The following is a 27,929-nucleotide window of genomic DNA, read 5'->3' as shown; positions in this document are numbered from 1 at the left end:
TCCTTATCTGTCATTTATATTTTATATGCAGCCAATTGTGTTAGAAATCTTGTAAACACAAATTAAAGATAACCTTCTCCTAACAAGAAGCAATTGTTTGAGTGTCCCCGCCCCCCAATTTCTTATTGGATGAAAACTCTTTTTATTATTTTATTATGATTTACCTCTTGCTTGACTTGTCTAAGAAGGGACTAACAGATTGAAAAATGTATTTGAAGAGTGAGGTCTGTTGGACACAAGTGATTCCATCTAGCAGTGTTTGGTGTGGCCCAAATTGTAGCTCAGTTTTGCCTGCCTCAAGTGCCCATGAAAGGGGTTTGTGTAGCACAGAAGATAGGGCAGCACAGTTCTTAATAGCCGTAACTGCCAGGTTTTAATAATACTGGCAACATGGGTAGAAAACAACTAAGGGGGGGTATGACTTCACATTTAATCAGCACCTCAAAAGGAAATGGGTATGAGTTGTCTTGCACTTCTACCTGACAGAGTGCAGTTTCCAAATTACTTTATTAGATTTATATACAGCCCTTCATTGCAAGATCTCAGGACGGTTCACAAGATAAAAATACAAGGTAAAAGCACAAATAGTTAAAACAGAAATAATCAAAATAATAACCCCCGCTCCCACAAACACATTTAAAAGGCTGTAGAATATTAATCAACCAAAGGCCTGGTTGAAGAGGGATGTTTTCGCCTGGCACCTAAAGATATTTAATGAAGGTACCAGACGAACCTCCTCCACTAACAGGGAGCCACTGCAGAAAAGGCCCCTTCTCGTATTGCCACACTCCAGACCCCTTGGGGAGGGGACACATGAAGAGGGGCCTCAGATGATGAGCACAAGAGTTTGGGTCAGTTTATATGGGGAGAGGCAGGATATAATGGGAATATAATAGGGCATGTAATGGGTGATAGAATGTGGCTCCTCCCCACCCCCCAACTTAGTGCTGAAAAAAAACAATTAACACCCTTACCCCACCCCCGTTATGCCAAATCTTGGGTATTTTCATATTCCAAGCTATTGCACTGTCACATAGCAAGAACAGAAGACCGCAAAACGCATTGACTGTAAAACGTGTTTTATTTTCAACAGCAAACACTGATACAGGAAAATAATTTCAGAAGTTGTTATCCTGATGGTTGTTCAGAATAGCAGCATGTTACTAGTTTTTGCGTATTCAGACATAGGTACCTGATTACGATTTTATCAAGTGGTTTTAAATCTACAGTGTATTTTTCAGCCCTTTGAAAGATTGAGTAAGGCAATGTTCCTCCCCTTCCCTGCCCCCCCCCAGCACATCCTTAAAAAATGGAACAAAAACCCTTTAAACCCAGGGGTGAGGTGTGCAGTTGCTAACACTACCAACAGCCTCCAGTGCCTGCCAGCCTGGCCAAGTTGGATGGGAGTTGGGGCTTCAGCAACACCAGCAATGGTTAGCCACCCCTGCTGAATGTTCGCTGCACAGTAAACTCTCATACCTGAACTAACAAATACCAGGAGATCTGAGAGCTCCTCGGAATGGCTTGTCATTTTTGGATGAATTTCACATCCCGATGCAAAGGTTTTCGGGCTCTGTTTGGATTAAAAGTGTGTCTGTCTCAGGTTAAAATTCAAACACCTGTTTGTTCCAAGAGTTGTTTTCAGCAGTCAGCAAGTGTTGGAAGTCAAGTGGAACCATGTCTCCTGGAGATGAAGAAATCAAGCACCCATCACGGCTTCAGCAGGTTACATATCTGCAGGTTGCTCCTCACACAGATGGGGATTGCTGGTGAGAATTTCTATGCTAGAACTCTAAATTCAAGTGGATTTTATTTGAGTAAAATAGAGGCAAGGAATTAGTCACTTCAAGGATCTTTCTGGCAACACTCAAGTGGTCATTTGGTTTCATGTAGTGCTGTGTGGGTACTACCCTCTAGAGGGGAAAATTGTCATTGCTTCCTGGCTTCCACTTGAATTCCTAAAGGTTGATGGTTTCTAAGAATCAAATGCTTAGGGTGCTTTGATGAATCTTATTTTCTTACACCCAATATGATACTGTTTTTACCCATCAGTGGCAACAGTTCACCTTCATAAAGGCATGGTGCATATATTTGCTGCGCCCCCCCCCCGGTCTTCTAGCAAAGCTTTTTTTCTCCCCAGAGTAAGTCCTATTGATTTCAGTGAGAATCATTTGCAAGTAAACATGCTCAGGGTCATAGTCCTTGTGCTAATGCTGAGCTTTTAGGATTCTGTTGTGTCCTCCAGACACAACTATTTTTTCCTTTTCCCAACACTTCTGCCTCCAGGTTTTAATATGCGCCGATTACATTTGGAGCCATCAGTCGTACAAAGTTAGGGTGCCAAATTGTCTAAGGTGGCCAGTCTTGCTTGCACCAACTGGGAGAGGGGTGGCCAACATGGGAATGAAATAATGGATGTGTGGAATGGTAAGTGTTTTTCTTACGCCAACTGCAGGCAGCAAGGCTGAGCTGTCTTAGCTGCAGCGCTGCTTCCTCCTGCTGATGTTTTGTCATAGTACAGAATCAAGCAGCTGCTTGGTAGGCTGAATTTCTTAGGTTCATACTGGGAATAAAAGCTGCATTAAACCAAGCTCTGTCACTACCAATGTCCATCAGCAGCAAATGTTAAGTGTCCCACAATATAAAACTGTTTGAAAGGGGACTGTATGCTTTGATGACACTTACGTGTGGCAGAATCTAGCTTCTTACCACTGTAATGGTAGGCCATAGCATCCGAGTGGCAAACAGGCTTAATCCGCTGGTAACAGGCCACACTTAAAACAGGTATGGTGGCTGCTAGAATAGAGTAGAGAGAGAAGCACTTAAATGTCGGAGAAGGTAGCTCAAGCATGTGGGCTTTGTGGACCCACAGCAAGAAATTAAGAAGGTGCAAAGCTCATGAAGTAGGGGTTCAGCTTTCAGAACAGGGGCTGCTGGTGGTACAAGTGATCCGACTTGTCATATTTTAATGCTAAAACTCTGAGGCTGCAATCCCTCACGCAGGACACTAAGTCCCATTGAAATGGGTAGGATTTATTTCTCAGCAAACCTGTATAGGGTTGCCTTAAAAGTCTTATCAGCTGTGCATTTTTGTGCTGCAGTAATGATGCCTGCCTGCCTGTAAACAAGCCCCTCTTCCTGGTTTCCACCTTATTGCTTCATAGGAAGCATATTATGGTGCATCTAGTGAACTTGTATTCTGCAGTCACACAGATTTAAAACCAGGGGGGTTAGATATAAACCATACCTTTCTTGGTTAACCAAGGAAGCATTATGAAGGGGAAAAAGACAATAGCAAGGTTGCAGTCGGCTCTGTCAGGTGACTGATCGCTGCTTATCATAACGGGTTATGCCCCAACACATTTTCTGCAAGGTGATCTGCAGCTGGTATACCTGTTGCAGCACATTTTTAAAGGGTGGCAGCAGGTACACCAGCATTTGGATGGTTTCAGGGTGGACAATGCAGTTCAGGTGTTCTTAGTTGGCACGTGAAGTTGGAGGAAATTCTGGAGCACCTTACACTGCCCCTTGCTAGAACTTGGAATAGGGGTAATCCTCCTACCTCTCTTTATCCCCATGAAGATAATAACAAAGTTTTTTAGTATACAAGTCACTTTTTTTCCTGGAAGCCAAGGGGGAAACAAATTTAGTGTCACCATGCAACCATACTAAAACACACACTTCTTCCTAAGACAGAGATTATATACTCTCTATGTCTGCACAACTAATACCTGTGAACCTGCCACTGGTTTCAATAGGTAGGATTTTGTTCAAAGCACCACCACCACCCCAAACCTTCATCATCCCAAGGAACAACTCTTGTCAGGCATTCTGCCCATGATTAAAATTTACAAAATGTGGCTTTGTTTTGGCTGGGTGAAAGAGACAGCATGTCCTCACCGTTTCGATGGAGGTATTTATCAAAACACTTGAAACTACGTTGTTAAAAACAAGTCATCAATCGTGAGTTAAACAAGGGAGTAAAAATTGCTAAACGTTAAGGAAACAGAGTCAAATCTCATACTAAAGCTGTGCACAACTGCCTGGTCAACTCGTGTTTTGGGGGGGCTTTAGCAAAAAAAAAAAAAGAGGAAGGATTTTGTACACTACAGTATAATAAAATATATTTCTTATTGTGCTTTTTTGCTCAGAGCACCATTAGCTGCCATTATGTAGTCTTTATGGAACCCGTTCTTGACTTCTGTTACTAGAGAGGCCTCTTTTGTATTGGTTCTTGAAGGTCTTTTCCGATATGTCTGGAAGGAAAAACAGAAGTAATCAAAATTAGGGCCATCCGCTTCTAAGTAGATTTGAATGTTTTTAGCCATAGCCAAAGTTCTTTTTCCTGCAGTTAAAAAGCATACAACAGCATGACTTCTGTTTTAACAGTTTCCACTATTGATAGTGCCTCCTTATTCAGTATTTTTTCCAAAGGCTTTTGTCTAATGTACTATCATCTCTCCTCACAAAATAAACATACTTGGAGCTGTATCCAACTAAGGTTCACATCAAGTAGACCTGTTGAAATCAATGGACCTGAGCCATTAATGAGTCTACCCTGAACAGGACTAACAACTGATGCAACCCCAATTGAATACTAGCCTTCATCAAGCTGGTGTTATGGCAACTGCTATAACATACTGGTGCTGGCTGTAGAATATCATACTCAACAGAATGGAGTAGATTTGTTTTTTCTCTGTTTGCACTTAAAATGTCACACCTAGGGGGAAAATGCATTCATTATCCACAGAGAAATCTCTTCCGGAAGCCCAGAAAACGGATTGACAGTTGAGAAGAACAGAAATGTGCTCCTGGACTTACACAGAGAAACTCATGGCAGATGCATTTGTTTGAAATACATGGTATAATGCTGGAGAAATTCTGGTTTTGTATGCATTTGCTTTTGCCACTACTTAACAACTCTCTTTTAACAAAACCTCTTCCTTATAAGTTACCTAAACAAACTCAATAGACATCCTTTATAGAGGGCTAAAAAGCAATGGATCAGCAAAACCACTAGAGGTCAGCAAGGCAGCAGCAGTTGCCCGACTGCCCGCCACTGACCTTATCAGCCCTGCTGTGGCTTACTGGGAGGAAGAGGTGGAGGGGTGGTGGTGCAGTGCAAACCCATCAAAGGCCACATTGCATTGGCTCAGCCAGTGTGTTTGCAGCAGCCTCACCCCCCTCAGCAAGCTATAGAGATGCTGCTGACCACCCAGCCAACTGCTACGGAGAAGAACACCTACAAACAATCTTAGATGTAGATCTATTGCATCTAGAAGTGATTTTATCTACACCTGACTGCAAGAAGAACTGCTGAGCTGCACTATGCAATAAATTTAGAGCTGTTTTGTAGTGTTTCCCCACCCCAGGCTGTTGCTCCAAGTTTCTTTTCCCATTTAAGCATTGCTGTGCAAGATTTCACAGGAAAGTCCTTTCATTTGATCCTTTCCCACACTGGGATCCAGTGCCGAGGCCCTTCTGACAGTTCCCTCATTGCAAGAAGTGAGGTTACATGGAACCAGGCAGAGGGCCTTCTCGGTAGTGGCGCCCGCTCTGTGGAACACCCTCCCTTCAGATGTGAAGGAAATAAGCAGCTATCTTCTCTTTAAAAGACATCTGAAGGCAGCCCTGTTTAGGGAAGTTTTTAATATTTAATGCTGTATTGTTTTTAACACTTGATTGGAAGCCGCCCAGAGTGGCTGGGGAAACTCAGCCAGATGGGCGGGGTATAAATAATAATATATTATATATAATATTTATTATTATTATTACAAAGGTTGAATAGAGTATGTCACAGTAGTTTCATTCTGTCATTGGTGTGCTATTTTTCTGTGACACAACAGCGTAAAATTCCAACCTAGTATGTAGAGGATAAAAGGGGTTAGCTATGCTGCTGTTCTTTTTTTAAAAAAATAAATAGGCACATAGATACTTAATTGGGAGACCTCTGTATAATGTTCGTGAAATTACTGTGGGCAGAGGAGGGATGTGCTTTGCCACCACCTTTTTTTGAAAATGCAGGGTAAGCACTCGAGCGCTAGATTTGCTGAAATGTGAACAGCGCTGCTCTTACAAGCAGCACTGAATGTGCTACCGTCGCAAAGAATTTAGATAATAAAATAAGTAAATAATATAGTGCAACTTTGAGTACAAGAAGAACGCTGTAACTCTTAGCAGAAGAACAGCCTTGAAAAAGAAAAAAGTGGAGCATGTGAAACAAGTTAATAGCAAAGCAAATTTATTGCACAGAAAAGTGATGTGGAAATGGTGCTTGTGCTCTCTCGCTTAAGAATCTGTGGCTGGAACTAATGTTGCCCTTGATTCTGGCCCATTCTGCACCTGGAGAAGGGATAAGAGCCACTGTAGTGTAGTGGCTAGAGCAGGCATCCCCAAACTCGGCCCTCCAGATGTTTTGGGACTACGACTCCCATCATCCCTAGCTAACAGGACCAGTGGTCAGGAATGATGGGAACTGTAGTCCCAAAACATCTGGAGGGCCGAGTTTGGGGATGCCTAGGCTAGAGTGCTGGACCAGGATGTGGGAGACCAGGGTTCAAATCCCCTCTGAGCCCATGATGCTCACTTGGTGTCCTTCGAGCGGGGGGGGGGGGGAGTCACTGTCCCCTAGCACAACCTGGGAGGGGGGAAATTGGAAGGAGAACCCATGTTACCTTCAGCTCTTGGAGGGAAGGTGGGATGTAAATCTAATAATAAAGATAATACTGGATTAAATATTTCAGCCCTGCTTCACCAAGAAAGGTCTGCCCACAGAAACAGCTTCTACATATGCAGCAGATGAACCTGCACTGCGAAGCTCAGTTGGGTGAAGCGGCCAGATTATTTTCTTTTGATGTGGATGACAAATGCACATTCCTAACTTGGCCTGCCCATCATTTTCCATTAGGACTCCACTGCAGCCATTGAAGCATAATTTTTGCCTGTATTTGCTGCCTACTTGCTGAAGCTTTGTAGTATAGAGTTTGCTGGATTCTGCTGAATTGGTGGACACACTAGTGGACATCTATCTTTTCATTATAAGTGAAGGTTCGGTTTGTTTTTGCTGTCACGTTTCCTTTCCCCCACGTTTCACGGGAACTGAATACCGGCAAGGAGCCTTGCAACAAAGGCTCTTAACATTGCAGAATTGGACACGCCAATAAGAAACATTATATCACACTGCAGTGGATGTTGCATAATTGCTGACGGCATGACTGTGCTTCCTTCACCTCAGTGCCCCCTCTTCAAGTTCAACTCAATGAGCAATTTGAGGAAGATACTTAAAGTTTGTTTTAAAAACCAGCATGGGGCGGAAACCAAGCTTGACACCGTTAAAGCTAGGAATGCCAAGTTTCAAGACACTTTCATTAAGCATATGCAGCTATCCTTTTTCTTTTCAACTTACCTGAACATAGAAGTTAATAAACAGAATGACCAGTGTGGCCATGTATGAAGACTGGAAGATGAGGCAACCAAATGGAAATCCACATGGCTTCACAACTGCACTGAGCGTGTGTGTAATCGTGAGCAAAAACTGGATCTGTTGAAGAAAGAAACATCAATGCCCATCATTTTCAGGATTAGGCCTTCCCCAGGTGAAATTCATACCCCTTTCTCATGGATGATGGTTGTGTTGTCAATCTGCTCTACCGCCGTTCACCTACATTTAATATCCAGGTTGTTAATGAATGTTTAAAAAATGGCAGTTTCCCTTTGGAATGGCTGTTTCGCTGGAGAGAAAAGCCAGGGTAACTCCACATCAATTCTGTTCAGAAAGTTACAGGTCGCACCTTGACACCATAGCGGCAGTGTTTACTACTCATACCTGTTGACGTTTGTGGCAACACCAAAAAAAAAAAAAATAGGCCATTAATGTATTAGGGGTTCTTACATATTCTGTTCACCTGGCCTTAATATCTTGAATAGTTTGCCACAAGGATCCTGCTTAGTGCAGGAGAGCTGTGATGTCTGATGGCACCAGCCTGGAAACTCTCTGGGTAATGAAGTGTCACTTAATGCATGAGTTTTCTACAAGTCAAGACAGGAGCATGGAGCAGCCATGCTCCAAATTGCAACAGCGTCGATGTGACGGGCATAACACTATCCCTCAAGAGCACATCAAAGAACATGCCTATATATCGTCTCAGCACAGAGCAGCTCTGGCTATTACAATGTTGCATAGTGGGGGCAGGATGAACAAGTGCAATGGCCAGTTATATCTGGAATGTGACTTGCATCTGTGCCACACAGGTTGTCCTTCAAATTTGAACCTAGGCAAGGCTCACACTAAAACATGGGGCAGTGTCAATGAGTAGAGGGATCAACTACAATTACACTGGGGCCACTTCTGTTCCTGCCAGCACTTGGTATTGCTCCTGTATAGCATATTCCCCCACCCCACCCACAAAAAACCCCAGTTCTTATAAGATCCTTGTGGCTTTTCAAATTGATTTACTTCCATCACACTTCTCCCAAATACTGGCCTAGAGCAACTCATTGCCTGGCTGTGTGTTCCTTGCTCCCTTCTTCCAAGACATAAGGTCTCTTCATGGTTCTCCTGGTGGAGCAGCTACACTGAGATGGCCCCAAGCCTGATTCTATGTAGAATTAGGCATACACATCTTAGAAGATTTGTGCTGCAGATAAACCCACTACATCACACTGATTCCCACATGCAGCGTGAATGTGTAAATGCATGATGCAGATGTTCATATACATGTTTGGAAGCTGGGATGGGGCTGTGGCTTCTTGCCATTGTGCTAGTGTCCCTGGACAGTGGAAGAAGAAGGAACATAATCTGCCTTGAAGAACTAAAAGCTTCCCCACCCTCCACTTCGTATTCCATTGCAAACTGGCTCATTGCTAGCTTGACCTTGCTACAGGATTTATATATTTATTTTCAGAACTATGGTCAGTACAAGCAACAAAATGTTGTAAGCGTACCAGTTGTGCCTGAGTGAGGTATTTCTTCCACCATAGATATTTGCGCATGGATGGGATGACGGACAGTCCATAGTAGGAGTACATGAGGACGTGGATAAAACTGTTCAGGGTGGGTCCAAAAAAACCTGTGATTGAATTGAACACATTGTTAAGACTTTGCTTCTGAGAATCAATACTATGGTTCACTGGCAATGTAAAGAATTGGCAGGGTTTCCTTTGGCGGCCGAGCTCAGGGCCTCTATTACCATGCCATGGGAGTGTTACATAATGATGGTTCCGTGAGTTTATGCTGTTTTCCTTCTTGTAGCCTATATGGGTTTCTTTCTAACCTTGTTCAAGTGGTGTTGGTTCTGGTGGTGAGTTGGCTCACAACTGCTGCTGGGGTGGCTGAAGCTGCTTGAAGGGACAGATAGTCCAGGCAGCTGGTTCTTGGCGCTGGACTGGGGAGGCGACAGTGAAGCCATATCTCTATGGCGTCAGGTGTGGGATGAGCCTAACCCTACACCTGAGGCCATAGAGATGTGGCTGCACGGAAAGGGGATTTGCAAGCACCACTAAGCAAGTGGTGCCTGCAAAGTTCTGTGCATAGTTCTCTACAAGCACTGGCGATTAGTGGGGCTTCGCAGGCTGTGTATTTGCTAGCATGGTTCAATTCCAAACTGCAGGCAAAAGCATGCAATAGGATGTCATTCGGATGTCAAATGATTGACAGATAGACTGCCCCACCTGTCAAACTTGATCTGTGGGGATGGGGAAGATAGCACCTTGCTCTAGCCTTTGAAAAGTTTCTCACCCCAATATAATTATATGCAAGGAGAATAAAAGGGGGGGATAGAAACCAGGGGGGCAGGGGGAAGTTAATTAATAAAACTTTGGATTATATATGTATATATAAAAAGAAAAAATGTTATTTTCAAAAATGAAAAATATTTTTCTTTTAAAAAAGAAAAGTTTCTCACCCTTGCTCTATCCTTTGAAAACTGCAACCGGTTCCTGTGTTAATAGGTAAAGGTAAAGGGACCCCTGAACATTAGGTCCAGTCGTGACCAACTCTGGGGCTGCGGCGCTCATCTCGCTTTATTGGCCGAGGGAGCCAGAATACAACTTACGGGTCATGTGGCCAGCATGACTAAGCCGCTTCTGGCAAACCAAAGCAGTGCACGGAAACGCCGTTTACCTTTCCGCCGGAGTGGTACCAATTTATCTACTTGCACTTTGACATGCTTTTGAACTGCTAGGTTGGCAGGAGCAGGGACCGAGCAATGGGAGCTCACCCCCTCATGGGGATTCGAACCGCCAACCTTCTGATCGGCAAGTCCTAGGCTCTATGGTTTAACCCACAGCACCACCCGTGGCTAATTAGCTCAGAGTCATTTCCTTTACTTCACCTCACTACAAGGGGAAAATATATCTATGAGTCCCCTCCAACCTTTGCTCTGCCAGAGGACTGCAGAAAATTATTGCATCCTCAGTATTTCTCTTTGCACAAAAGAGACTCAAAAAGGAAGAAGCAGGGGCTTCTGCACAATGCTCACAACCCAAGATCGGGATGGTATGCATGTAAGATTTGAACTAGTGATCTCAATGAATGTGCTGCAGTATTCTAGCTGTTCTGCACACTTTAATCCATCATATCATCTGCAGGATACAGGAGGTGTCTGAGGTAGATTCTACAATATACTAAATGCAGCAGAACATTTCAAAAAAACAAAATGGCAACTGAGTTGCTGCTGTGTGTTTACTTCAGACACAGAGTGTGCCTAACAGCTTACTCAACATTTTGTTCGTTTACTAAATGAGATTCACCTCCACTTTCCCCCAAATGGCAGGACTGCATAGATCTGCTGTTAGATCTAGCACATATAAAGGTACTCTAGGTATGTTGCTTGGTTACATTTTAAGTCCGCGTCTCCGAATACTAACTTTGTCCGCAAGGTATCCAGTTCATGACGCACCACCAGATGTTAAACATAGTGGCGTGATGATAAACGTGAAGGAAAGTAATCTGACTGTTTTTCTTCCGCAGAACAAAGAACATCGTGTCAGCAAATTCAATGACTTTGGAGAAGTAATACCACCACAACACCTTGGCCACCTGCAGGAACAAGACAGATGAATTAATATCTCTCTTCTTGGAGGAGCATGTTCTGCTATCCTTGAATAATCCTTTACTCAGGCAAAACTCAGATTTAAGATATTTTCCTATGGCTTAAAACAGGGGCGATGAACCTGCCCTTCTCAAACTGTTGTTGGGCTTCCACTTCCACCATCCCTGGCCATTGGCTGAGAGTCCATCAACATCTGGACTGCCTCAGATTTCCCATATGTGGCTTACAGTAATCCAAAATTGGGTGCTGCCTGGTCCTATGCAGATGCAAGCCCCCCCCTCCCCCCGTATTCCATGGGGCTTACTCTTTACAGGCACAGGTCTGCACTTAAAGGCTCTGTGTCCTAGCTTTGCTTTTTGCCTTGGCGTTTTCTCCATGAAAATTCGCATTTTAGTGCTCAATCACAGCAAACATCAATTCAGGTTTTCTGCGGGTTGCTGTTCGCTCCAATTGAGCTTCAAAGAGGGGGTTTTAAAGAGCAAACAAAAGGCTTCCCAGACACAGAGCTTTTAAGCATGGACCATGTCTGGAAAGAGCAGTGTGCACAAGCCCAGAGAGTGCAACAGATTCAGACTTCGTTCCTAGAGGTAGTCTTAAACACAAGCCATTGGAAGTAATCCCCGTAGATTCCAGTGGGATTTAATTCTGAGCAACTACAATTCCTGTCTTAGAAAAGGAACCCACTTAGTATGCAATGCTGAGTCCCTGAGCAGCTGTTGTTTATTAATGCCCTCTCTCCTTTGCATTTTCTCAGCAAGGCTTCCAAATTACTCCTCAGAATCACGATCTAGCAGCAGAACTATGCAATTCAGGGTGGGCTTTGCAACAGGGTATCAGGCTCTAATAATGGATAATGAATTGAGCAGAACAAGTAAATTGTGCGAGGCATTTACATATGGCCCTGCATGCCATTGACTGTGGAGAAATTCTTACACACGGTGGGAGTAAATACAATGCTCTCAGCTTACAAAGAACGTGCTTGCTATAATCAGAGGCTCCCTTATGTTGGGGCAAATTGTTTGTGCAGTATTTATTTACTTACTCTCTCCCTGTTCTGCCAGACTAAGTTTCTGTAGTACAAGAGTGCCGCGTACCATATTTTGACAGGTGGCATATCTCCTTGAATCCCAGCTTGGGAGAAAGGAGAGCTATAAGTACATTAAATCTCTACTATGGCATTTAATTGATTTTATATTCCACCTTTCCTCTGAGGAGCTCAAGGTTCTCCCCTTCCTCATTTTATCCTCTCAACAGTCTCATGAGGGAGCTAAGGCCATAGGTGCCAACTCTATGGGGCTGAGGATACCTGAGCCCCCCTGAAATATGTGGGGACGGGGCTGAGCCCTCCCCCCCCCCCCAATATTGAGGATCTTGGCTGCTGCAGGCCTTGTCAGACCTCCCTGCAGTGGCAGAGGGCCCCGCTAGGCCTCCATGTAGTGATGTTGGGCCTCTCTATGGTGATGGAGGCCCTGTCAGCCTCGAGGCCTCCTCCTGACACTTGTGATGTCACACGTGTGTGCTGCACTTGTGACATCACGCGCACGTGACAAAGCTCCCCAACGTCAAGCATAACTTGGCACATATGATTAAGACTAAGAGTCATTGACTAGCCCAAGGTTACCCATGGCTGAGTGGGAATTTGAACTTCTGTCTTCCAAATTCTAGTCCAACACTGTCCACTCTTAAGATTTCATTGGAGATAATAGGGACCGTCCTTTGCATTCACTCATTTGAATGCTGGTGGGGGGGGGGGGAGCAGGGACAACAACCCTGCATGTATTTGCACAATAAGCATCCATCTAGAAGCACCATCACTTCTTCTAGGTACCAAATTCCAGAGTTTAGCTGTGCCCTGAGTGCATAATTCAATTAAGCCAACTGCCTGGGGACCAAGTACTGATATGTTAAGAGCACAGGCAGGCAAGCAAACATCAGAGAGGGTTGTTCGTTTGTTTTTTGTTTTAAGGAGAGCCCTTGCTATGCCAAACACTGCCTTTCATCTGGGTCACCTTAACTTCAACTGAGCTAGTTGCTCAACTTTTGGAGGGGAAACAGCACAGGTCACAGACACTTCCCCGAAACGCAGTGGGCAGAAGATCAGCAGAGATGGTTCTTTAGTGCTTGCGCCACCCAGACCAGCAGTCTGAGCCTACAGCCGCAGCTCCACCACAATACAGTCATAGCATTGCCACCAGCAACACCAGGGGAAGGTACAGAGATACCACAGGCCTCATCACCACCAGCTGCACTCCTGCACTCTGCCCTCAATGAAGCTGAATTGGGGGAGGATGGGAAGCAGAAGGGAGGGTGATCATTTGCCTTCACCTAACGGTAGGGCCAGCCCCGATGCCACTTGTTGCTAGAAAATCCATAGGAAGCTACCTTTACTGAAGCAGACTAGTGGGTTCCTCTAGCTCAGGGTTTCCCAAATTTGGGTCTCCCGTTGTTTCTGGACTACAATTCCCATCATCCCTGACCACTAGTTTTTGCTAGCTAGGGACGATGGGAGCTGTAGTCCAAAAACAGCTGAAGATCCAAGTTTGGGGAGCCCTGCTTTAGCTCAATGTTAGTTACACTAACTGGCGGTGGCTCTCGGGGGTCTCAGGCTGAAGTCTCCAGGCATTGCCTGAAGATGCTGGGGACTGGAGCAGGGTTCTTCTGCATGCATAGCAGATGTGCTACCCACTGACCTATGGCTCTGTTCCTGTCTATGCAACAATCTATGTCTAGCTCCCCCAGCCTCATTTCCCCTCCAACTAATCTCCATAAAAATGCTTCCCCACGCCTCCTACCCCAACAACTGTACTCCCTTTCTTCTTATAAAGTAATTCCCTACAACTTAGTTTGCGTCAAGACGCACACAGGCTCAACCCTGGAGCGTTGTCTTCAATGCCAGTTCTTGAGTCTGTAAATAGGCAGGATTGGAGGTGAAAAACCATGGAGGTTTTTAAGCAGAGGTTGGACAACCATCTCTCACATGTGATCTAGCTGAGATTCCTGCATTGCTAGGGGGGGGGGCTGGACTAGATGACTCTTGGGGGTCCCTTCCAACTCTATGATTCTATGCATGTGAATAGTGGCTTTGAATCTGGAGGAGCAGAAACAGCAAGCCAAGAGTAAAAGCATCTAATGTGAATTCAGCACCAAGGCTTTGGGGAGGAAAGTTCAGAGGGAGGTGAAATCGGCAATTGCAGTTAGAAGAATACCTTTCGTGCCAGTTCTTTTTCTTGTCTCACTTAGAACTCTAAGATTAAAGATATAAAGAGTATACAGAGAGAGATATACACAGACCCACATACATGTACAAGTTTGATAGGCAGTTTCTTTATGGCTACTCTCCGATTCCAGCTTTCGCTACCAGGCATGTAAATAGTGCAAAAAGGGAAAGAGAAGGAAAACATGGCTTCTTTTCTAGAATTGGGTCCTGGCTGAATCCAGACAGCTGCTGAAGAAGGCGCAGCATGAGAAGAGATACATGGAGAGGTAGGAAGCATTTTCTTAATTTTGAAGGGGGGTGGAATAGCCTCTCTTAGCTGCAGAAGGTTGTAAGCTTTTTCCTTTTGAAAAACTATTTTTAGGAAATGCTTGCTTGAATTTTCCCATTAATTTTCCCATTTTTAATTTGCCCGTTAAAAAGCACCAGCGTAAGCTGTACACCAAAGAGATCGTCATGTGAAAAAACAGCCACAAACAAACCCACCCCAAATTGGACAAATGGACAAAATTTAAAAGGCAGAGTTAAAGATTAGCCATAGAATGATAAATGCATTTTTAAAAAAATTCTACCAAGGTATAGAAATGTGGCAATGGTGCAGTCCTCTATATACCTATCCAGAAGGAAGCCCAATTGAGTTCAGTGGGACTTGCCCCTAAGCTAAGTGTGTATACACAAATACAGCCTAAGAAAGAACTGTGAGACATTAAGGTGCGGCTAGCCTAGTCTTTGCCAGCCTGGTGCCTTCAAGATATTTTGGAATATGACTCCTGCCAGCCTCACAGCCACCTTTCAGTTCTTGGGTTGCTTTTTGTTTCTTACCCGGATGTCGGCTTCTCCTGCACTGGTCAGGTTTTGACATTGTAAGTTATAACCTCCTTCCCAAGTGGCAAGAATTAGCTGGAGAAGAAGAAAACAGATTATGTTACTCTGAATAGAATTTCCCATTGTTAATAATTATTAATCACTGCAAGCATGTGGGGTTTTGAAGGGTAAATAGCTTTCAGCTTTACGCATGGTAACCTGTTCTCATAACTAAAGATGTGCAAAATTATAAGTATGGGAGAGGAATTTAAAATCATGAAAGAACAACAACAAAAATCACCAGGAACAAAATGGCAGGTATCTTCAAAAATTTCAAACATAGTCTCACTACTAACACCCTAAATAAATATCTACTTTGTGTCTGATCCAGACTAAGTCAGTCTTAGATCCCAAGGAAATAAATGAGATGACTTCTTCATTACTGAAGTCCCATTGGTTAATTAAAGGTAACTAAGTCTGAATTTTCAGTTTCGGGGGGGGGGGGTAATCACCACTATGAGCTCTGCTCAGATCTAATCCAACCTTCGACCTACAAGCAATGTTTCAAACTATTCGTATTAAGCATTTTACCCATCACTCAAAATAATGGTGCTGATCTAGAGATTCCTGCATGTAACAGTAGACTGAATATGTCTACCTGTATTCAGGAACCATCCCAGTCTCCAGGGGCAGCCTCTGGTACTATGGTGCCCTGAGCTAGGCCAAAATTTGGTGCCCCCCTCCAGGCCTTCTGCTGTTTGGACTTTGGGAAGGAGGTGTGAGGGCTCGGGCAGGGTCCTAGAGCCCTCCCTGCTCCTTCCCAAAGCTAGAAAAAAGCTAAGTAGGTTTTGGGGAGGAGGAAGAACTATAGGACCCTGTCACAGCTTTCATGTCAGGGCCCAATGTGGGGAAAACTGCCTCTGCACTCTTGATTCCCCCCCTTACATGAAGAACTACTTTGCATGTGTGAACCTGATCCCTAAGGAAGTATGTTTCCATGTGTAGTATGCAGGATTAGAAAAAGCAATATTGCTTTGTAAGTTCAGCTTTGTAAGCTCAGAAGAAAATGGGCATTCCTCTAAAAGACAAGCAATAATTATTAAAGGAGCTGAAGAAGCTTTGAAAGACAGGCATGAACCCCTTCCCCCTTGGTGGATTCGTAGTAGTTCTTTACAAACATGTTGCAGGGTTCTTTTTTTTTTTTTTTAAGGCAGCTTGCATAACCATTGACTCTCCCTATATTTCTGTGACAGAGCCATTGTTGCCCACAGTGTTGCCACTCATTTCCTTTGCCTGCCCAGAAAAACTGGAAAAAACATGCTTACAATCAAAGAGCGGGACTAGATTGGAGCAGAAGTGGTGGAAATGTTGAATGCACGTTTAATGCAAAATACCCCCCTGCAAATCAGTTTCAATGGGAATGAGGCACAAAATGGTGAATGCCTGCAGCGTAAGAAGCTCTCTGTCACCTCACACTTAACTGTCTAGAAAAAAGAAAAGGGAAGTATGTGTCTCCAGCCACTACACGACTTCTGAAACTTCTTCATTGGCATTTTATAACATTATGGATGAAATTCTAAATACTGGCCTCTGAAGTAGGGGGTGAGGAACCTTTTTCCAGACTGAAGGGACTCAGCTATGCAGCTGCAAATAAATGTTTTAAGTGTGTTGTAAGGTGCATTATACAAATGTGACACTAGCTGGTGATGGCGAGATGTGGCAAATTCAATATATTTTTCAAAACGGTTTTTTTTAAAAAAGCATTTTCACAGCTTTTTTTATATGTGTCTAGATTCCACTTGGGTCACATTCCTTTCTGGGCAACCTTTGGGGACGGTGGCGGGGCAGGGGTGCCAACTTGAATAAAACAGGGGGGCAGGTAAGCCCCAACCCACATAGTCAATCACAAGATGCAGTGCGCACACACCAATCATAGCTGTCAACCTTCCCCTTTTTTGCGGGAAATTCTCTTATTCAGCGCCGTTTCCCACTGCTTCCCATTGCTATCCCGGATTGTTAGATATCCCGTAGGCTGTCCCCGGGACAGGTGAGGCTGCTGATCCCTTATTTTCAAATCTGAAAGTTGACAGCTATGACAGCAATTGAATGGCAATTTCCATCAGCTTTGGCAGGGCCTGGCCCTCTCAAATATTTTACGGGGGGCAGGAAAGGGACCAAGGCCCCTAGGAGTTGTCACCCGGGACAGGGCATATGCCAGTGGAAGGTGGGGCCAAAGTGAAAAGAGAGCGGAGCAACAGATGTAAATTTTACCTTGGCATAGCAGGCTCACCTATGCACACACTGAGACACCCCTCTCTAGCTTCCATCCAGGCAAGGAAGAAGCATTAGCTAGATAGACTCAAATGACTGAATTCAGTCCCATCAGGGGCTGAGGCTTCCTCATACCTGTTCTAAATATTGGTTTTATTCTGCTGCTGCAGTACCCCTGCCGCCATTACTGCTAAGAAAGCCAACAGAGCCATTTTAACCATAGCATCCTTCTTTTAAGAATGCATGTATGTATAGATGCCTTACTGGCAGCAATCCTGCACATACTTACCTGGGAGTAAGCCCCATTGGAAAGAATGGGACTTCCCGTGTATAGGTGTGCATGTATAGGTGTGCGCTGCCAAACCATGCTTTACTAAAGCAAGGTACTGTATTCCCTTTTTTAAGGCCTGCAGGGCTCTTGAAAGCCAGGTTCTTGATGCTAATTGCAAAGCTCAATGCCAGTTACTAATTGCCAAGGGCTTGCAACTCATTTCCAACTCTCATCACTTTCCACAACAGTGCAATTGGTGAACTCCAGTTGGTAATAGCATGACAAACATAACTGAGCACTGCACTTACTCTGCTGCCAGAGCTGAAACTGATATTGCCCATTAGTAATTCCTTACGCTGGCTATTTGCCTGAGCAGCTTTTCACTTGTCCTCTCTTTGGAAGCAGAAGACAGATATCCTTACTCAAAGGCACACTACGTGCTAACACATTTGAGAAACTTTCACTTAATAAAACAAAGCGGCGACCTTCAACAACTCTATCTCTTTTGCCCTTCATCATCACCTTGTATTGCTGTAGGCATTATTTTATTTTTTAAATCTAACATTTAGTTTATTCTAAATACTGCCTGCTCAGAGCATAGTGGAGGGTGAATAGGTTGTCCCCCCCCCCCCCCAGTGTCTGGGAAAACCCCAAGACTTCTGTTTCAAGAGTTGAAAGGCAAACAACCCTGTTTTCTTTACAAAAGTAACTCACTGATGTTCCAACTTAGAAGATGACAAGTCAAAAGGATCCACTCAGCACTGCAGATGTGGAAACACCATTCATTTCAATGGAGGTTTGCTGAAGTCGAGCTGAGGGTGGACTGGACTGCAGCAATTTTTTTAGGAATTATACCTTTACTCTGCCAATCCAGGGAGTTAATGAAATGGGTCATTATCAAACACAGTTCCTTTAACTCTGAAATGTCACATGTCTGCAGTCAGAATAATCCGGAGAGCAGTGGCTTGCACCCAGCTGAGTGCAGGAGAGGCAGATGGGAAGAGTAACGTGACCACTGCATACCGACAAATATATTTGATGGAAACTGAAGGAGCATAGATTTCTTATTCATTAGAGCAGCCTGCATATCATTTCACTCGCTTGCAGGGTGGTGTGAGGTCACGAAGGCAGGCAAGAAGGCTGGGGACTTTGTCTTCAAAACAGAGCTAGGAGGTCCCAGTTAAGGGCCTGATAAAGCTACAATCCTACTAATTCTACAAAGAAACACCTGCTCTCTCCCCATTTGTTACATTCCACCAGTTTCCTCTATGCTAGGGATGCGTCTTCTGTGGCTGTAAGGAAGCCTTTGCCAACTTGATGGCTGATACTCTCCAGAGGTTTTGGATTGGGGGTTGAAAGAAGTGTAGTCCAAAACACCTGGTTGGTGCCCAGCTGGCAAAGGCTGCAGTATGGAATGTACTGCATCAGAATTTATTTGACAGGGTTAAATAGACAGGCAAGTCTTCACTTCTGAATCGTCTGAGTGTTACCCCTTTTTATTTGGGCAAATTGCTTTTGCATACCACAAAGAGGGGCAAGCTACTTATTCCCCACTAAAACCAGAGACAATACCTACATGCACTAACGAAGTGGGGCAGGCCACCTGCAAAATTCACCATAGGAACTATTGCAAAAATAACCACAGCCCTAGAACACTGCAAAAGTTATGTCTTTTGCAAGCGGTTGGAGAGAGTAATATTTATTTCCCATCATCTAACGCAAGGCTGCATACCTGCGCTGATTCAGCATGCAGTTTATTAAGAATCTGCCAAACTTCAAGCTATACTGGTTGGCTAATTCAGAGAGTGAAAGGAAACTAAAGCTCCCCCAGAAGTGCATCGAACTTGCCACTGTGCATTCCTAAGCTGCACAGGATATAAATGCTTACAGATTAGAGGCTACCTTCTGCCCTTACCTGTGTGGCTGGTTCTCTTGCCTCATTCTCTGCTTGCCTTCCCATCAGTCTTTCTTTCCACTCTTTCCCTGCATCCTAATTTCAACCATCCCAGTCTAAATTTCTTAGTTGTGACCGTGTGGGTGATCTTGTGATCCTGCCAGGTACCCAGAATACCTATACAGTGGTACCTCGGGTTACATACACTTCAGGTTACATACGCTTCAGGTTACAGACTCCGCTAACCCAGAAATAGTACCTCTGGTTAAGAACTTTGCTTCGGGATGAGAACAGAAATCATGCTCCAGCAGCGTGGCAGCAGCAGGAAGCCCCATTAGCTAAAGTGGTGCTTCAGGTTAAGAACAGTTTCAGGTTAAGAACGGACCTCCGGAATGAATTAAGTACTTAACCCGAGGTACCACTGTAGCCCAGTGCTGCAGGAGCAAGTGATATCTGAATGACAGCTTTAGACCTTAGTTTTTAAATCACCAGAAAAGTACATTCAGGGCTGCATCTTAAGTGTCCAGTCCTAAACATTTGTCTGTTTCTAAAAAGCTATCTTAACATCCCTTCAATGGTAGAACAGCGTTTTGTTTTGTGACAACATCCCTTCATAAGTTGTAGTACACAATCCATAATAAATGATTATTATTATTTCCTGAAGGCAGCTCTGTATAGGGAAGCTTTTTAAATGTTTAATGTTTTATTACGTTTTTATGTATGTTGGAAGCCACCCAGAGTGGCTGTGGAAACCCAGTCAGATGGGCAGGGTACAAATAATAATAATTTTTATAAGCATATTTGTAGCATGTTATCTCAGCTATCATGATGTATAGTTATGTTTTGTCATTAGTTCCTGAATAATGAAATACTGCAAAATTCTGCACAACAGCAAAACATCCTGATATTTAATTTTAGGGGACAAATTACCTCCACTCGTATAACCTAATGAACAAATCTCCATTGTAATATGAGTAAATGGCCTCTGTTTGACAATTCAAGTATAAATAGACTCTGCTCACAATAGCAGCTTTGTTCTAAGCATAATTACCCTGCCTGTTTGAATATATGTGGGAATATGGGAAAGAAAACACCCTTAATTTGAAGTCACTTCCGAATATTGACATGGGGAAGTGAAACTATGCTGAAGATGGCAGTATATATACTTTTACTGGCTGGCTTGAAAGAAGACCTGGCAAAGTTATCTGAAGGAGAAGTTCAAGCAAAGTGAACAGGCCCGAAATAGCCACTGCAACCCGGCAAGAACTCCATGACAACAGTCCAAGCATACAACTCAAGTACCACATATGAATACAAACACCCTCAAGTGCAACTGCTTCACAGCTCTCTGAATTTGATGGGAGTGTGTCTGCATATGTAAATGAAGCTCCACATGCAACCACATTGGAGGCCATTGAAATAAAAAATAAGGTCTTATATAATAAATGTTCATAAATGTACCAAGCAAACACGTACATAAATATATAAACCACATGTCTGAAGCAGCACAGGAAAACAGCCCTGAAACCATTTTGACTCCCAAACTGACCAAATGTTTTCTCTGCAAGGTTGAAGGAAAATGGAAAAGCCTGCCCATTGTCTTTTCCTTCACAAATCCTGTCTTACAGGTATGTCTGTGTATGAATAGGATGAGCCTGTGACCTGGCTCAGGAACTAAGTATTTGTCATTACAAAAGACTGGCCAGGCTCCCCAGGGTATCCAATCAAGTGACCATTAACAGGTCTGCTAGACAGGAGATAAACAACGCACTCAGATTTCTGTTGTAGACTGCCCTTTCTGTGATGTAGGTATGAGGTTTCCGGGGTGGGCAATTTAAAATGTCTATATAAGGGCAGGCACACCTTTGCTCAGGGTCCTTCTCCTTTCCTGAGTGTAAGGGGAGCACCCTGTTGTAACACCCTGTTGTATCTGTTGTAACAGATCAGGCTTACGAGCTGCTTTGTTTCTCAAAATTCTCTGGTTGGCCTCTGGAGAACTTACAAAGGCCTCTTGTGTTCCCCATAAGGGAATAAGGACAGGTGTTGGTTTATTACACCATGCACTGCAGGTGTGATCTGAGCTGGCTGAGGACCCAAGAAAGGTTTGGTATAGGCTATTGGGGTTTCCCTGTCAGCTCTATTCCTGTTATGTACTAAGCTTGGATCCTTGTAGGAATTGCCTTAGAACCTGAGGGTGAGGCAAGACTCTTCTGTTTGGCATAAGCAAAGGGTTTATTGAAACCAAAGCCTTGGGTTTTGGCTAAGAGGTGAAGTCTGCTTCTTTTCAGATGGATTAGGAGGGATCCATGGAAAGAACCAGAACAGATCTTGCAAGCAAAAGCTGGAGGTGGAGGGCGGGGAGAGAGACAAGGCCCTACACTTCTCTTTGTTCAGGAAGTTAGAGAAAACCCAGCACTCCAGAGTTCCTGCTTCACTGAAGCCCTGCTTTCTATGTAGGTTGCCTATTTTTAGATGATCTTCGAAGAGCCACTGTTTAATCCGTGGTTTTAGATGGGCTGCTGAGATATAATGCAGCCCGTACTTAAAGACTGCAGCTAGCGTGCCCCAGAGACCTCAAATACTTGAACACAGCGGAAGTTACTCTATATGCTACAGTAAATATCCAAAATAGGGTTGATGCTCCAATACTGACAATGTGGTGACTGTCAAACATGGGCAAACAGTCCCACGCCAAGAAGTGAGGGGGGTGCCTGAAAAAAACCAAATGGAGCTACACAAGTAAATGCGGACAATAAACATGTAGTTGCTCACATTCACTGGCCTGCCTTTATATGTTCAGAAGCTGCCTGAAGGATTTGCAACATCTTGGCATCCAGTGGCACACCTGAGTCAGAGGTATTTGTCTCTGGCAACCTGAATAATGGGATTTATGGAAAGGAGACTCCTGATCCTCCTCATGCGGTCATGGGTTTTCATATGAGAACTGCCACTTCCCACATGTTCTGAAGGCAACCATCACAGTTTAACTGGACTAGTGGTTGACCTGTTAAAAACACTACCACCAGCACAGATGTTCAGTGCAGTCCTAACCCTGACTACACAAATGTAAGCCTTATTGTATTCATTGGGTCTTACTCCACCAGTAAATAAGGTTCAGACTGCAGCCTTAGCTAAACAGGAAGATATTATTACTCTGGCCATGTGTTACCTAATATACGGTAATGACTCTCAGGCTGGGGAGAGGTTCTAGATTCCACCCTCCACCCTGCCTGCCAGAGTCAAATTTAAATGCTTGGAATGCAGGGAGGAAGAAAGCATTGTGTGGGTTTGTTTTTGCTTTTGTTTTGCAGTGTGGAGAAAAAAAGTGAGTGTTTGAGAAAAAGCTCAAAATGATCTTCTCCCAATGCAGAAAAGTGTCCACTGGGGCTGTTTTGTACATAATTTGTGTATCATGTGTGCCCTTCGGCGATAGTGCTTCAGATCCTCCCCCTTTTCCCCTCTTTTGTAAAACAAATGGCTAAAAAATGGTAATGTTAGGCATCTCTTATGTTCATGCTTCAAAATATAGTCCATTACAGACTCATTTCTAGAAGTCACCAGAATGTCACCTAGTCCAGTCCTTGCACATATGTTTCAATAAAGCTTCTATAAGATCACTGAGATCACAGAAGATCAACTATGGAAGCAGGAGCAATAGATGCACCCTGCATGTAGAGCAAGGAATGATTCAAACTGTGCATGTCTGGATGGCTCAGGCAGGTGAGCCATGTTATACTGGCGAAAATAAAGAGCAAAATATAGAAAGTAAAACACTAGGATTCTCAGAAAATATGACCTGTGAAAAGCAATTTTACCAAACTGCCCAATCTGTTCAACTCGGAGACCAACAACAAAACTGGGCCAACACTGAAAAGACTCACCTCTATAAGCATGTAAAACGAAAGCATGGTGACTCCAAGGTTATATACAATGAGAAGACCCCTGAGTGACAGAGCAGGCCTGTTCTTCATAAATGTGGTACCCAGCCATATGAAGAGTAGATACGCAACAGTGAGGGAAAAAGTGGGCAAGTAAGAATCCAGCATGAGCCATCCTCTGACCCTGGGATCTGAAGAAACAAAGCAAAGCAAAAAGCCTCATGAAATCAGCACATATAAATATTTCTTGTTCAATACAGACCAACGCCTTTTCAGTCTCCCAGTAATACCCACCCTCCACTCTTTACAACCTTCTCCTAGGATGCTCTTATAATGTGGGGTTTTTAGTTTGTTCTTGCTCTTGTTTTTATTATGTCCCCTGCCCCTAGTACTTTTATGTTGTGAACCGTCCTGACATCTATGGATGAAGGGTGGTACATACAATTTTTAATAAATAGCAGCTGATTATTCAATTAAGTTTAATGGGTGAGAACTGAAATAGCACAAGCAAGTGCAACAGGGCTTCTCTTGCTTCTCAACCCCCTACAGAACCCATGTGCCCCCAAAATCTGCTCCAGAGGGCTGAAGGACTATCCAGAGCAGAGTTTGGGGGCACAAAAGGGAGTTGGAGGGGGGGAAAGAGAGAATGCACAAGCAGATTTCTGCTGTGGAGGTGGGCAGACATCACTGGATGTCATCCAATATATTTGCACATTACCAAAACCTCAATAAACGATCAGATTGTATAATGCTTATAATATAAGCCTTTGATTTTTTGTTATCATTATTACCATTTGTTAGAAGAAGTCACCTTCTACGTCTTTTTTCACACAGCAGTACACTATCCAGAACCAGAATAGCTTAAAAACCTTAAGAGGCATTCATCATTCCTGGATGCAAACATAAGTATGTCCTAAACTGGCAGTTATGCCTTCCAGTAGGCAGGTTAAGGCCTAATGAAGTGCTGTCAATTTCAGTCAAACTATTCACAGGTGAATGGTAAGACCCACCTTATTTTTATGCCCATAGTTTTACATTGTTTTTAATGTTGCCTTTTAATGCTGTGACCCACCCTTGGAACTTAGGGTGAAGGGCGGGAAATAAATAAATAAAAATAATTGAAAGGTTATTGGTACAACAAAAGATAACCAATAAGCTTCACAAATCAAAGCAAGAGTTAACACCTGTGTATGATGATTCAGTTAGAACAGGCATGGCCAAACTTGGCCCTCCAGATGTTTTGGGATTACAATTCCCACCACCCCTGACAACTGGTCCTGTTAGCCAGGGATGATGGGAGTTGTAGTCCCAAAACATCTGGAGGGCCAAGTTTGGCCATGCCTAAGTTAAAAGTTACTCTAAGAGAACAAGGAGGAAGCTTAGAATCAGAAAAATAAGATCATACCTTATTTGACCATAGCAAGTGGGGCTCTGCTTAATAATTATTATTACAGAGTCACCTGGCCAGTATCTGATCCCCATTATTTATTGTCCCCAAACCACAAATATTGTCGATTGCACACACCCTGGGTAGCTGTGGCAAAGCATCAGTTCATTTCTATTCTAAGCTTGGACTTTCACACCTGAATCTTTATGCGTTTCCTTGTAAAGCTATAAGTCCTTACATTATCAACTAAATGCCTTTGGCGCTTTCTTAAGGTAGCTGACCTGAAGCTTTTGCACAAGTGAAGCTGTCGATGACTAGGGATTTTTTTTTTTTTTAAGGTGACTCATCCCTTCCTGCTATCCATGCTGCATTTTCCTTTTCTTTATCGGGCCTTGATGAGTGCCAAGCATAACTACCTCAAAGTCTCCCGATATGGGTGACTATTTGTGCAAAGCCAACAAACTATACTAGCAATCAACTTGGATAATACCGTCCTTGCTGTGGCTGTGACGTAATGACTGCAATGCTGCAACGATCACTTGTTACACTTCTGAACCTGCTAGGTAACAGCTCCAGGTAAAAGCACCCATAAGGAAGCACCCTTTTGAAACAAACAACAACAACAAAACATCCGCTATGATTTTTTTTACACATTTGACACTAGCCCATTTAAAAGTAAGAGGAGGAAACAGAGGCAAGTGTGTTGCAAACCAAGACCCTGTACTTTAAGAAAGTGTGTCAAAACAGAACCCTGTGATCTGCAGAGGTATCCATCTCTGCACCAGATGATAAGGACAAAAAAGACCAAACGGCTATTGCTTCCAAGCCCCGCTTCTCAGGGGCATCTGAATTGCCACTATTTAAAACACAATGCTGCAGTTGAAATAGACTTTTATCCTCACCCAACAAAGCATTTTGCCTATTCACGTTTCTAGCTTCACACCATATTCTGTTTAAGCTCTTTAAGTTGACTAAAAAGCAGCAAGAACACGAATTATCTCAAAATTCAACACAGCACAATGCTCCCTCTATGCTTACCTAGTCAATAGCTGGACTAGTCAATGGCTGGATATGAAATACGTAGTTTCCTCTTCCCACAATGAAATCCTGATGGTTCTACTAAATCCTGGCAGTTTCCCTTTTTGTTGTAGCCAACAAAGCAAATGTTTTCACAATTGTATCCTCCTATGACCAGGTAAAAGTCATTCACATCAACTTGCTTTCGCTGGAAACACTGCTTTCTTCCTGTCAAGCAAGCTTCCCCTTTCATCAAATGAACAAATTGGCACAGGTAGAATTCATTAGACTTAAGTACCTTTAAGTCCCTTGGGAGCTATAACAAGTGATTTTTATTAGCCACAATGAACAATTGCTCCAGCTGCATTTCTGAACAGAAAGATTTATTTTTTTAAGCACTGGCAATTTGGAGAGCAAAAAGTGTCACTATCTTCTTTAAACTAAGGGCTACCTTCCAAATCTTTAACTAAAATATTACATGAGGAAAAAAGAGGGTGATATATATATATTTTAAAAAGCTTATGAAGTGCCATGTAAAAGAATTCCCTGGGAGTAAATAAATGACATATGCTGCCTGTTATACATTCCACTAGGAGTTATCAGAACCAGCTATATATTCTTTTTGAACTAAATGCATTTATCTACCAGTTTTCTTTAATCACCATGGTACACATATTATAATGACCCTCCAGCAGAGCTGGTGCAGGTGAGGAGAGCCTGGTAGCACCATGAAAAGAACACCTACCTCTAGCTCCAAACATATAGTCCACAAACTCATTTACTTCATGGTCAAATGCCTTCAGATGTTCCTAAAAAGAAAGCAGAAGGAAACAAGGGTCAGGTTTGTTATGTCCTCATTTACAGAGATGTACAGTCTCTTGGGCTTGCCGATCAGAAGGTTGGTGGTTCAAATCCCCGCAAGAGGGTGAGCTCCCGTTGCCCTGTCCCAGCTCCTGCCAACCTAGCAGTTCAAAAGCACAGCATTGCAAGTAGATAAATAGGTACCGCTCTGGCAGGAAGGTAAATGGCGTTTCCATGCGCTGCTCTGGTTTCGGTGTTCTGTTGCGCCAAAAGCCGCTTAGTCATGTTGGCCAGAAAAACTGTCTACAGACAAGCACTGGCTCCCTCGGCCAGTAAAGTGAGATGAGTGCCGCAACACCAGAGTCATTTGCGACTGGACCTACGGTCAGGGGTCCTTTACCTTTACCTTTTTCAGCCACGACAGCTAAATTGACCTCCACATGGAGTACCAACATACATCTGGGTATCTAATACTAGCAGCAAACAAGAGGGAGAGGTTGCCTTTCTGCATTTCTTCATCTGGGTGGTCATTTTTGGAAAAATAATGTTGGACAAGATGGATCCTTGGGCTGATCCAAAAGGGATCTTCTTCATAGGATCTTAATGCAAACGTAAGATTGGCGGTAAACAACAAAGAGACTTGAAGCACTTTAAAGACTAACAGATTTATTATGGCACAAACCGATCTAGAAACTTCTCCATTTTATGCATGAAGTGCTAACCTCAGTTGACAGGCATATATGGATCCACTAGTACAGAGGGGAGGAATTGTAAACAGTGAGGTTGTGGCAGTGAAATGCAAAAGGTACTATTTGTGAGAATTAAAGCTCCAAGGAAGACTCAGAGTAGAGCCACTGAAATTAGTAGACGTAACTTAGTCATGTTAGTGGGTCTACTCTGAATAAGCTTAATTGATGACTGCTCCCCAATGAGCAATAATCCCAATGACCACAAAAGCAGTATCTGGTGATTCCACAATAACCTTATCATTCCTAAGTAAAAGCAGGAAGCAATTGTCTCTATTCAAGTCCAAATGAATAGAATCAAACTGTTATAATCCAGCTATTTCACACTTTCAGAGTCTCCCTCTGAAATTCCTTTATAGGAGAATGGCAACTTTTAGGCGAGCAGCAAAATATCCTGAGAGATTGAAATGTTCTTTTGCTAGTTGCTAGGAGTTGCCTTTTCTGAGGTCAGATGAGACTGGCAGAGATTCTTTTCTGCAAAAGAGCCTCAAAAGTATCTGCCAACACAGGCTGACACTATGGAGGGTTTGAACGGGCAAGTCACCATGTAAGCTCAGATGCATGATCTGCTGTGGCTGGCAACTGAAAATTACAA

The 27,929-nt window shown here is 43.5% G+C and overlaps 1 protein-coding gene across 1 annotated transcript in view; it reads right to left on the bottom strand.

Moving 5' to 3' along the window:
• Nucleotides 1-1,062: 1,062 nt before the first annotated feature.
• Nucleotides 1,063-27,929, bottom strand: part of ELOVL2 (ELOVL fatty acid elongase 2) — a 48,051-nt gene continuing 21,184 nt past the window's right edge. Inside the window, exons 2-8 of the mRNA XM_083449623.1 lie at nucleotides 26,533-26,596; nucleotides 23,387-23,574; nucleotides 15,088-15,165; nucleotides 10,867-11,038; nucleotides 8,944-9,068; nucleotides 7,406-7,540; nucleotides 1,063-4,256 (exon numbers count right to left, since the gene is read on the bottom strand). Of these exons, the coding sequence (XP_083305749.1) occupies nucleotides 4,131-4,256; nucleotides 7,406-7,540; nucleotides 8,944-9,068; nucleotides 10,867-11,038; nucleotides 15,088-15,165; nucleotides 23,387-23,574; nucleotides 26,533-26,596 (888 nt within the window). The 3' untranslated portion in view covers nucleotides 1,063-4,130. The remainder of the gene's footprint in view (nucleotides 4,257-7,405; nucleotides 7,541-8,943; nucleotides 9,069-10,866; nucleotides 11,039-15,087; nucleotides 15,166-23,386; nucleotides 23,575-26,532; nucleotides 26,597-27,929) is intronic.

The sequence above is a fragment of the Podarcis tiliguerta genome (genome assembly GCF_965153285.1).
Source record: "Podarcis tiliguerta genome assembly, chromosome: 7".
Classification (NCBI taxonomy): Eukaryota; Metazoa; Chordata; class Lepidosauria; order Squamata; family Lacertidae; genus Podarcis; species Podarcis tiliguerta.
This window is presented reverse-complemented; position numbering and strand designations above follow the sequence as displayed.